The sequence below is a fragment of the Loxodonta africana genome, unplaced genomic scaffold (genome assembly GCF_030014295.1).
Source record: "Loxodonta africana isolate mLoxAfr1 unplaced genomic scaffold, mLoxAfr1.hap2 scaffold_100, whole genome shotgun sequence".
Lineage (NCBI taxonomy): Eukaryota > Metazoa > Chordata > Mammalia > Proboscidea > Elephantidae > Loxodonta > Loxodonta africana.
The window spans coordinates 222,576-235,347 of record NW_026974869.1 but is presented as its reverse complement, the minus strand read 5'-3'; the positions used below and the strand labels follow the sequence as shown (position 1 = coordinate 235,347).

Below are 12,772 nucleotides of genomic sequence, written 5' to 3'. Positions count from 1 at the left end.
CTGTGTACAGGTGAGGAGGACACAGTCATCCTTCAAAGCTGTGTCTACCTATGGGAAATGAAGTCAGGAGTTGATGGAATTGTCTGGTTGACTCATAGTTGCTGTCAATTTATATATGTATATTATGTGTATGGTTAAGAGCTCAGTTGATAACCCAAAGGTCAGCGTTTTGAATTCACCAGACACTCTTTGGAAATCCAGTGGGGGCAGCTCTACTCTGTCCTAGAGTGTTGCTTTAAGTCAGAATTGATTCCTCAGCAGCTTTTTTTTTGGTTTTATGATGAGTATGTATAGATCTCCAGCTCTTTGCACATGTCATTATAATACTTTATTTTGTCTTCTTGAGAGGCCCTTTGAAATTTTCTGTTCAGTTCTCTTACTTCACCAATTCTTCCTTTTGCTTTAGCTGCTCGACGCTCAAGAGCAAGTTTCAGGTTCTCCTCTGACATCCACTTTGGTCTTTTCTTTCTTTCCTGTCTTTTCAGTAACCTCTTGCTTTCTTCATGGATGATGTCCTTGATGTCATTCCACAACTCGTCTGGTCTTCATTCACTAGTGTTCAATGCATCAAATCTATTCTTCAGATGGTCTCTAAATTCAGGTGGGATATACTCAAGGTCATATTTTGGCTCTCGTGGACTTGTTCTGATTTTCTTCGGTTTCAGCTTGAACTTGCATATGAGCAGTTGATGGTCTGTTCCACAGTTGGCCCCTGGCCTTGTTCTGACTGATGATATTGACCTTTTCCATCGTCTCTTTCCACAGATGTAGTCAATTTGATTTCTGTGTGTTCCATCTGGCGAGGTGCATGTGTATAGTCTCTGTTTATGTTGGTGAAAGAAGGCAATTGCAATGAAGAAGTAGTTAATCTTGCAAAATTCTATCATTGGATCTCTGGCATTATTTCTATCCCCAAGGCCATATTTTCCAACTACTGATCCTTCTTCTTTGTTTCCAACTTTTGCATTCCAATCACCAGCAATTATCATGTGCAATTTATATGTGCAAAGAGCTGGAGATGGAAAACCAAAAGGGAAGAACATGATCAGCGTTTCTCAAACTGAAAGAACTGAAGAAAATATTCAAGCCTCGAGTTGCAATAGTGAAGGATTCCATGGGGAAAATATTAAATGATGCAGGAAGCATCAAAAGAAGATGGAAGGAATACCCAGAGTCATTATACCAAAAAGAATTAGTCGATATTCAACCATTTCAAGAGGTGTCGTATGATCAAGAACTGATGGTACTGAAGGAAGAAGTCCAAGCTGCTCTGAAGGCATTGGCAAAAAACGAGGCTCCAGGAATTGATGGAATATCAACTGAGATGTTTCAACAACGAGATGCAACACTGGAGGTGCTCAGTCATCTATGCCAAGAAATATGGAAGACAGCTTCCTGGTCAACTGACTGGAAGAGATCCATATTTATGCCTATTCCCAAGAAAGGTGATCCAAATGAATGTGGAAATTACAGAACAATATCGTTAATATCACATGCAAGCAAAATTCTGCTGAAGATCATTCAAAAATGGCTGCAGCAGTATATCGGCAGGGAACTGCCAGAAATTCAGGCCAGTTTCAGAAGAGGACATGGAACCCGGGGTATCATTGCTGATGTCAGGTGGATCCTGGCTGAAAGCAGAGAATACCAGAAGGATGTTTACCTGTGTTTTATTGACTATGCAAAGACATTCGACTGTGTGGATCTTAACAAACTATGGATAACACTGCGAAGAATGGGAATTCCAGAACACTTAATTGTGCTTATGAGGAACCTTTACAAGGATCAAGAGGCAGTTGTTCAGACAGAACAAGGGGATAGTGATTGGTTTAAAGTCAGGAAAGCTGTGTGTCAGGATTGTATTCTTTCACCATACCTATTTAATCTGTATGCTGAACAAATAGTGCAAGAAGCTGGACTATATGAAGAAGAACAGGGCATCAGGATTAGAGGAAGACTCATTAACAACCTGCATTAGGCAGATGACACAACCTTGCTTGCTGGAAGTGAAGAGGACTTGAAGCACTTACTAATGAAGATCAAAGACCACAGACTTCAGTATGGATTACACCTCAACATAAAGAAAACAAAAATCCTCACAACTGGACCAATGAGCTACATCATGATAAACAGAGAAAAGATTGAAGTTGTCAAGGATTTCATTTTACTTGGATCCACAATCAACAGCCATGGAAGGAGCAGTCAAGAAATCAAAAGACACATTGCATTGAGCAAATCTGCTGCAAAAGACCTCTTCAAAGTGTTGAAGAGCAAGGATGTCACCCTGAAGACTAAGGTGCATCTGACCCAAGCCATGGTATTTTCGATTGCATCATATGCACTTGAAAGTTGGACAATGAATAAGGAAGACTGAAGAAGAGTTGACGCCTTTGAATTGTGGTGTTGGCTAAGAATATTGAATATACTGTGGACTGCCAAAAAAACAAACAAATCTGTCTTGGAAGATATACAACCAGAATACTCCTCAGAAGCAAGGATGGCGAGGCTGCGTTTTACCTACTTTGGACATGTTGTCAGGACGGATGAGTCCCTGGAGAAGGACATCATGCTTGGCAGAGTACAGGGTCAGCAGAAAAGAGGAAGATCCTCAACAAGTTGGATTGACACAGTGGCTGCAACAATGAGCTCAAGCATAACAACGATTGTAAGGATGGCACAGGACCGGGCAGTGTTTTGTTCTGTTGTGCATAGGGTTGCTATGAGTCCAAACCACTCGACCACACCTAACAACAACAACAACAATGTATATGATAAGGCCATTACCCTCTGATTATAAATCATTTGCAGTTTCTTTGCCTTTAGGTGACTCATTTATGCATGAACAAAGGAATCAGAAGATTTTAACCTTCAGAGGTGAATGGAGACTGTAAAAAGGCCATCCTTGCTCTGAAGTTCTCCCTAAAAAAAAAAATTCTCATCCCTCTCCATATTAAGGAAACCATGGTGGCGTAGTGGTTAAGTGCTACAGCTCCTAACAAAAGGGTCGGCAGTTCGAATCCACCAGGCACTCCTTGGAAACTCTATGGGGCAGTTCTACTCTGTCCTATAGGGTCGCTGTGAGTCGGAATCGACTCGATGGCACTGGGTTTGGTTTTGGTTTTTTGGTTTTCCATATTAATTCAGCGGAACCAACTTGGGCTTTGGAGCCAGAAAATCCAAATCTACCTCTGTTATTCTTTTGAATATAACCTCTCAAACGATGAGTTTGTTACCAGTAACACATGGATAATAAGACTTAACATGGACTGTATCCTAAACACTAAAAAAAAAAAAAAAAACACTAGGCACTCAGAAATTGCTTTCTTTCCATTGCCTTACTTAGTCATCAGCACAACATTTTGAAGTAGGTATTTTTTTTTTTTTATCAGTTTCTGTTTTCATTTTAAAATGATGAATTAAAAGATCAACCCAGCACTTAACTTATTACTTGCTAAGCATACAGCTAGGCACTTTTCCACAGGCCTTTATTTTTTATAAGGAATTAATTAATTCATCATAAATGTCCAGTTCAGCTCAGACTTATAAAGAAATATTTGAGAGAATAGGTATGATTTCCAAGTGCCTCTTAAACTGCAAGTTATCTCTTCTTCTATTTGTAGGTAAGGCAATCTTCAGGTGAGAGATGCATTTCCCTTGCAAGTCATGCTTGTTCCCTTGCCATGCCAATAACAGGCAAGAGTAAGACATTACGGTCCTCCTTTCTTCAGAGCTTCGATGTGTTTCAGACTCCTTGTCAACAAGTCACTTTTGGTAGCCAATATGGACTAATCAGAGTCAGCACCTAGATTAAAAAAATTTTTTTTTCATCCCTACCACATATGAGTGTTTCCCTTCCCTCATACTGAAGCTCTATTTTAAAGTATTTAAGCTCAATCCTGCCTGATGTCTCACTACCACCTTCAAGAAATTTCTAATTTCATATTCTCAACAAAAATAGAAGCACTTAAAATAACTTTGCTTATGGATGCACCAACCTGTTGATGACTAGTTAATACCATATATTATTCTGAGACAAATATCTCTTTCTCATAATTTCAGATTCTTCAAGGTCACTGTGGTAGCTTCCGCCTTTTCCTCTGACATCATGCAAAATCAAAGCTTTGTAACTGAGTTTGTCCTCTTGGGGCTTTCACAGAATCCAAATGTTCAAAAAATAGGATTTGTTATATTTTTGTTCTCCTACATTGCAACTGTTGGGGGCAATTTGCTGATTGTGGTGACCATTATCAGCAGCCCAGCACTCCTGGGCTCCCCCATGGACGTCTTTCTGGCCTTTCTGGCCTTCCTGGATGTGTGCTATTCCTCTGCATTCGCCCCAAAGATGATTGTAGACTCACTCCACGAGAGGAAAACCATCTCCTTCGAGGGTTGCATGACCCAGCTCTTTGCTGAATATTTATTTGCTGGTGCTGAAATAATTATTCTCTCTGCCATGGCCTATGACCACTATGTTACCATTTGCAAGCCATTGCGCTACCTCTCTCTCATGAACGGGAGGCTCTGTGGTATCCTGATGGGGGTAGCCTGGACAGGAGGCTTCTTGCATTCTGTGATACAAATTCTCTTTACTTTCCAGCTGCCCTTCCGTGGCCCCAATGTCAGCAATCACTTCCTACGTGATTTGTACCCATTACTGGAGCTTGCCTGCACTGATACTCACATACTTGGCCTTTTGGTGGTTGGCAGTAGTGGGTTTATTTGCATCATAAAGTTCTCATTGTTGCTTATCTCTTATTGTGTCATCTTGTTCTCGCGAAGAACACATAGCTCTGAAGGCCGGAGGAAAGCTCTTGCCAACTATGGATCTCACATTTCTGTTGTGGTTTTATTCTTTGTCCCATGCATATCTCTATATGCCCGACCTCCATCTGCTTTTTCCTTCGATAAGATGGTGGCCATATTTTACACCATTGTAACTCCCCTGCTCAATCCTGTGATTTACACTTTCAGGAATAAGGAAGTGAAAAATGCCATAAGGAAGTTGTGGACCAAATTGCTGGCGGTTTTTAATTAAAAATAAAACACTAAACATAACAAATTAAACCTTCCAGAAGAAAGAAATCAAAATGGGCTCAGACAAGAACTTTGTAGGGAATGGACCTTGTAAGACAGAAGGAAATGTAATACAACACAAAAACACTGATGTGGAGGTCTGGAAATGCTCTTTGCATCCTCAGATTACTCATCATCTCAGAGTTGGCAGCTCAGTATCCTTTTATGTAAACTAAGGAGAGTTGATTTTTTTTTTTGCAGTTTTTTTTAGTTAATTTTTATTGTACTTTAAGTGAAAGTTTAAAAATCAAGTCAGTCTCTCACACAAAAACCCATATACACCTTGCTACACACTCCCAATTACTCTCCCTCTAGTGAGACAGCCCATGCTCTCCCTCCACTCTCTCTTTTCGTGTCCATTTCCCCAGCTTCTAATTCCCTCCACCCTCTCATCTCCCCTCCATGCAGGAGATGCCAACATAGTCTCAAGGGTCCACCTGATCCAAGAAGCTCACTCCTCATCAGCATCCCTCTCCAACCCATTGTCCAGTCCAATCCATGTCTGAAGAGTTGGCTTCAGGAATGGTTCCTGTTCTGGGCCAACAGGTCTGGGGGCCATGACCACCAGAGTCTTTCTAGTCTCAGTCAGACCATTAAGTTTGGTCTTATGACAGTTTGAGGTCTGCATCCCACTGCTCTCCTGCTCTCTCAGAGTTTTTCTGTTGTGTTCCCTGTCAGGGCAGTCATCAGTTGTAGCTGGGCACCATCTAGTTCTTCTGGTCTCAGGATGATGTATTCACCAGTTCATGTGGCCGTTTCTGTCTCTTGGGCTCATAATCACCTTGTGTCCTTGGTGTTCTTCATTCTCCTTTGATCCAGGTGGGTTGAGACCAATTGATGCATCTTAGATGGCTGCTTGCTAGCGTTTAAGACCCCAGACGCCACTCTTCAAAATGGGGTGAAGAATGTTTTCTTAATAGATTTTATTATGCCAATTGACTTAGATGTTCCCTGAAACCATGGTCCCCAGAACCCTGCCCCTGTTACACTGGCCTTCAAAGCATTCAGTTTATTCAGGAAACTTCTTTGCTTTTGGTTTAATCCAATTGTACTGACCTCCCCTGTATTGAGTGCTGTCATTCCCTTCACCTAAAGTAGTTCTTATCTTCTATCTAATTAGTGAATACCCGTCTCCCACCCTCCCTCCCTCCCCCCTCTGGTAACCACAAAAGAACGTGTTCTTCTCAGTTTAAACTATTTGACACGTTCTTATAATAGTGGTCTTATACAATATTTGTCCTTTTGCAACTGACTCATTTCACTCAGCATAATGCCTTACAGGTCCCTCCATGTTATGAAATGTTTCACAGATTCGTCACTGTTCTTTATCGATGCGTAGTATTCCACTGTGTGAATATACCACAATTTATTTATCCATTCATCTGTTGATGGGCACCTTGGTTGCTTCGATCTTTTTGCTATTGTAAACAGTGCTGCAATAAACATGGATGTGCATATATCTGTTCGTGTAAAGGCTCTTATTTCTCTAGGATATATTCCAAGGAGTAGGATTGCTGGATCGTATGGTAGTTCTATTAATAGCTTTTTAAGGAAGTGCCAAATCAATTTCCAAAGTGGTTGTACCATTTTACGTTCCCACCAGCAGTATAGAAGTGTTCCAATCTTTCCACAGCCTCTCCAACATTTATTATTTTGTGTTTTTTGGATTAATGCCAGCCTTGTTGGAGTGAGATGAAATCTCATTTTAGTTTTGATCTGCATTTCTCTAATGGCTAATGATCGTGAATATTTCCTCATATATTTGTTAGCTACCTGAATGTCTTCTTTAGTGAAGTGTCTATTCATATCTTTTATCCATTTTTTAATTGGGTTACTTGTCTTTTTGTAGCTGAGTTTTCCAGTATCATGTAGATTTTAGAGATCAGATGCTGATCAGGAATGTCATAGCTAAAAACTTTTTTGCAGTCTGTACATAGTCTTTTTACTCTTTTGGCGAAGTCTTTGGATGAGCATAAGTGTTTGATTTTTAGGAGCTCCCAGTTATCTAGTTTTTCTTCTACATTCTTTATAATGTTTTGTATACTGTTTATGCCTTAGTGTTTGATGCATACATTTGAATAATAGTTGTATAAACTGGTCTTCCTTGTAGGTTTATAGGTATTATCCTATCACTGACAACATTGTACTTCAGGATAGATATTGAAGTGTTCTTTTTGGTAATGAATGCAAAGCCATTCCTCTTCAAGTTGTCCTTCCCGGCATAGTAGACCATATGATTGTTTGCTTCAAAATGTCCAATACCTGTCCATTTCAGCTCACTCATGTTTAGGATGTTGATGTTTATGTTTTTCATTTCATTTTTGACAATTCCCAGTTTTTCTAGATTCATACTTCATACATTCCACACTCCAATTATTAATGGATATTTGCAGCTGTTTTTTTTCTCATTTTGAGTCAGGCTGCATCAGCAAATTAAGGTCCCAAAGGCTTGACTCCATCCACATCATTATGGCCGACTCTACTTTGAGGGAGCAGTTGTTCCCCAGTCGTATTTTGAGTGCCTTCCAATCTGGGGGGCTCATCTACAGGCACTATATCAGAAAATGTTTCACTGCTATTCATAAGGTTTTCACTGGCTAAATCTTTTCAGAAGTAGACTGCTTTGTCCTTGTTCCTATTCTGTCTTAGTCTGGAAGCTCAGCTGAAACCTGTCAGCCATGAGTGACCCTGCTGGTATTCGAATACTGGTGGAATAGCTTTCAGCAACAGAGCAACAGGCAAGCCCCCACAGTATGACAAATGACAGACACATGGAGTACATGCATATGAATAGATTGAAAATAGAATGGCTTGATTCAAATGCACCTTAGTCATCAAAGTGACGTTTCGCTTTTTAAACTTTAAAGAGGTTATTTTGTCACAGATTTTCCCAATGCAATACATCATTTCATGTCTTGAGTGCTGCTTCCATGGGTGTTGATTGTTGGTGTGTTAGTATTACTAAACTCCATACTGTGTTTAAATCTCACAAGTTTTCCTATCAGTGTCCTCTCTCTGTTTCATGATCTAATTCAGTGTATCACATGGCATTTAGCTATAGTCTCTCCAGTGTCATCTGGTCTGTGACAGTTTCTAACTTTTTTCTCATTTTTCTTGACTTTGAAAATCTTAAAGAGCACTGGCTAGATATCTTATAGAATGTCCCCAAATCTAAGTTTGCCTGATGGCTTTCTGTGATTAAGTTGGGATTTTGAGTTTTGAGGAAGACTTTCACACAGGAGAAGTGCCTTTATCATCACATCATATCAGGGAGTGCATGATATGCCCATGGCATCACTCATAATGGTAACCTTCATCATTTGGTTAAGGTAGTTTTGCACATTTCTCCACTATAAACTTAAATGTAGAATTTCAAATGCAATACAGTTAATAGCAGCTATTTATTTTTTATATGTTCTTTTTTCAAACTCTGTAGTTCATGTTTTCTTCAAGAAATATGAATTCTTTTAATAATTTAATTTCTAAAAGAAGACTAATGGAATAGATTCAGTAATTACCCTTAATGATTTTAAAGAAAATACATCCACCGCAATGACACAAGAGAGAATTTCAACTAATTGCTTGGTTAGTGGCTCACTGAGTAATGTTTTAGTTATGATTCTCTGGGGTCTATATCTCCACGGTCATGGCAACCCAAACCCTCCGTGCCATCGAGTCGATTCCGACTCATAGCGACTCACGGTCATGGCAGCGGATATAAATCCCAGAGACTGGGAAGTTTTGGACTGTGGATTTGGGTTCAGTTTTTTTTTTTTTTTCTTTTTAATCTCTGATATTTCTTATATCTGGGAAATAAAATGCCATTTTCCTGGCACACTCATTTAAATGTACTGTCACTTGTATTACAAACCTCAGGTCTGTTAGTTTTTTAAAGAATGTTTAATTACTGAGAAGAAAAATGCCTGGAATTCATTAATCTTAAAAGGAAATCCTCATTAAATTAATTAATCAAAAACTCCTGGTTTCAGGTCAGTTCAGTTCTCTTCTGGTATTTTTCTGTTAAGGTAGAAAACATGGAACACCAGCTCATACGGATTAAAAAATGTAATAGATCCCTTTTTATGGTTGGACCTGTTTGAATTTTCACTAACAGGGCATGAAATGATCCTGAGAATTATACCGTGTGTTGCAGAAACTGGCAGTGGTGACACTATTGAGAATTAATAGAGAAAAGTGGCAGAAGACTTTGGAGATGTTTGCTGATTTTGAACTCCCCTCGTCCTAGCTTCCATTTGAATAAAATCCTAATTCTAATCCATAGGTTTTCAACACGTTTATTTTAAATTGCTAGGGCACAATGTCAAAGTTTTCTCTGTGTATCTTTTTGTTATGGACCTAATAAGTGTTTTAAGTAGTAGCAGGGATAGTAGCCATCTCCCTAACTTGCCAGGGTTTTGCCTAGTTAAAATAGGGTATATGTTCAAATGTTGAGGGAGAGCTTAATTATTAAAATAGCGTGAACAATAATGGATGTTTAAAATGTATCTACCCAGTCCCTTTTGTTATTGGGAAGAATATGCTCACGACAAATACTCTGTGTCGGGGCTACTTGTAGTACATGTAAAGTAGGCACTCCTGGGGCTGAGTCCAGGCAAAGCTATAAAGTTGAGACAGATCACTGATGTGTTTTAGCTCCAGCCTCATGTCTATATCCTGGGGACAGTCATTTTGTGTGTTACTATTCTCATTGCCAAGTTTATCTCATCATAAAAGAGGGCTTGCTTCGTATTGGTTAAGAAAATATATAATTTGCAGTGTAGAATTTTTTTTAATGGAATTATTGTTGGTGAATATAAGATAGATATGCTTTCTTGAAACTATATATATATATGTGTGTGTATACACACATATGCATAAGAAAGAAATTAATTTTTACTACTTATAAAATTTTAATTAATTAAATTTAATTAATAATAAAAGTTAAGCACAACAATCAATAGAAACCCCATAAAATATTCAGGAGTCAGTGTACCACTGATGGAGGTTTTGATGACAGAGACTACACGAGCATCTCAGGGATAAGGTTATGTGTAGAAATCTGAACTATTAAGTGAAAAGTTGGGCTAGATACATTTTAAGGTATATTTCAACTCAAAAATTCTGTAAGTATTTAATTCCATGCTATGCCTAGACAAGGTGGAAAATTTTAAAGTAAATAATTCTAAAATTTTTAAAGGTTTTTTGTGCTTTTATTGTACCACCCTGGATTCTGGTCTCTTTAATTTCTTTTATGCCCTATATGTATATGTTAGTTTCATATTAATAATACTAACAAAGACTAGCATTTAAATAGTTATATGTATATGTAATGTATATAAAAAAAACAAGAGTAATATATTAAAGACCCACTGCTGTCAAGTCAATTCCAACTCATAGTGACCCTATAGGACAGAGTAGAACCGCCCCATAGAGCTTCCAAGGAGCACATGGTGGATTCGAACTGCCTACCTCTTGGTTAGCAGCTGTAGCACTTAACCACTACACCACCAGTACTTCCAAAGTTTTATAGAGAGAGAGAGAGAGAGAGAGCCCTGTCGTTGTAGTGGAAACTTTGGTGGTCTAATGGTTGACCTTAGAAACTCTCCTTGGAAACTCTATGGGCAGTTCTACTCTGTCCTATAGGTTCAGTATGAGTTGGACTCTATTTGATGGCAAAGGGTTTGGTTTTGGATTTCGTTGGTGTAGTGGTTGAGAGATCGGCTGCAAAACCCTAAGGGGCAGTTCTACTCTGTCCTATATTGTCTCTATGAATCTGAATCAACTTAATGGCAACAGGTTTTCTTCATTTATATATTTTTCACACCAGTGTTTTTCACACTTTAGCATGCAACAAAATCACCTGGAGGCCTGATTTCACCCCAAATTATGAGCCTCATCTCAGAGTTTTTATTTAGGAGGTTGGCAGTAGGGCTGAAGAATTTGCACTCCTAATAAGTTCCCAAATGATTCTGATGTTGCTGATTTGGGGGCCATACTTTGAGACTCACTGTTTCATATCACTCTCCACAGAACCACATGAAACCTCTTTCCTCTCTCTGCTTCTTCCTAGTCAACTTGTGTTTTTTCTCCAACAGGAATCATGTTATCCGAAGGAAATCAAAGTATCATACCCACTTTTATAATGTTGGGTTTTTCAGAATACCCAGGACTCCAGGTTCCACTCTTCCTGACTTTCTTGTCCACCTACACAGTCACCGCGGTGGGGAATCTAGACATGATAATAATTATCAGGATCAATCCAAAACTCCACACGATTATGTACTTTTTCCTCAGTCACTTACTTGTCTTTTGTGGATTTCTGTTATTCCACTGTAGTTACACCCAAACTGCTGGAGAACTTGATTGTGGAAGGCAGAACTATCTCTTTCTCTGGTTGCATCATGCAGTTTTGTCTTGCTTGCATATTTGGAGTGGCAGAAACATTCATGTTAACGGCGATGGCTTATGACCGTTTTGTGGGAGTTTGTAACCCCTTGCTGTATACCACTACTATGTCATAGAAGCTTTGTGTTCTGCTGGTGGCTGGGTCCTACACATGGGGTGTAGTGTGCTCTCTGACACTCACATACTTTCTTCTCACAATAACTTATCGTGAGTCTAGCATTATAAATAATTTTGTCTGTGACCACTCTGTAATTGTTTCCGTCTCCTGCTTGGACTCCTACATCAGTGAGATGCTGTGTTTTATTGTCACCATAATCAATGAGGTGAGCAACCTGATGATCATCTTTACTTCCTATGTATTCGTTTTTATCACTGTCATGAAGATGCCTTCTACAAGTGGACGCCATAAAACCTTCTCTACCTGTGCCTCCCACCTGACCACCATCACCATCTTCCATGGGACCATCCTTTTCCTCTACTGTATCCCTAACCCCCAAACTTCCTGGCTCATAATTGAAGTGGATTCTGTGTTTTATACTGTAGTGATTCCCACATTGAATCCGTTAATCTACAGCCTTAGGAACAAGGATGTGACGGACACATTCAGAAAATTAGTTAAAACAAAACTCCTTTTTCAATCACCATGATATTGTTAGGTTCAGTATTTTACATTCCAAAAATAATTTGATTCATTATGTTAAAGATTGTTCAACTCGCATAGTATAATTTATTATTCAGATTATTTTACCCAGTAGCCTGTGAGTTAATACATCTACAGTAGTAGCATATGTATGATTTTATGATGACTGATGTTTCCATACATCAATGTTTAGTGAAATAGCTCTAAAGCACATGTAAACCAAAAATTTAAAAAATAAAATAAAATTCTCAACTTGTTGCAATATATGTGAATTATTTTAAAATACTTTACCACATATGGTGTAATTTTTTATGTGTGTTCCCAAAGTAAATCAAATTCCTAGTTTATCAAATATGCACAAATCCAGCATATTCCCCTAGAATTCTAAACAGAAATTCTGTCCTCTAGAGGTGGCTTTAACAAGTGCTTCAGCTTATGGTGTCTTGTACACAAGGCAACCTTTTGATAGTTATTACACTGAATAGCAGAATTCATCTGTTAAATAAAAAATATGGCCTGCTCACTAGGAAACCCAATTTAATTAAAGTATTGTTTTACCAGCCTCATATTCATTTTATCATTTTTTTCTAAAGAAAGTATTTGAATAATTAAAATAATAGGCTAATGGAGTAAGGAGATACCTATAGATCAATG

At 38.6% G+C, this 12,772-nt stretch overlaps 1 protein-coding gene and 1 pseudogene across 1 annotated transcript; both read left to right on the top strand.

The window, feature by feature from the left end:
* The first annotated feature begins 3,913 nt into the window (after window positions 1-3,913).
* On the top strand, window positions 3,914-6,197 carry LOC135229134 (olfactory receptor 4C15-like). Its single transcript, XM_064278916.1, has one exon. It carries the CDS (start codon window positions 4,106-4,108, stop codon window positions 5,033-5,035), a length of 930 nt encoding a protein of 309 aa, XP_064134986.1. The 5' UTR covers window positions 3,914-4,105; the 3' UTR covers window positions 5,036-6,197.
* A 3,845-nt stretch (window positions 6,198-10,042) lies between these two features.
* Window positions 10,043-12,273, top strand: LOC135229133 (olfactory receptor 5D13-like; annotated as a pseudogene).
* Window positions 12,274-12,772: the final 499 nt, after the last annotated feature.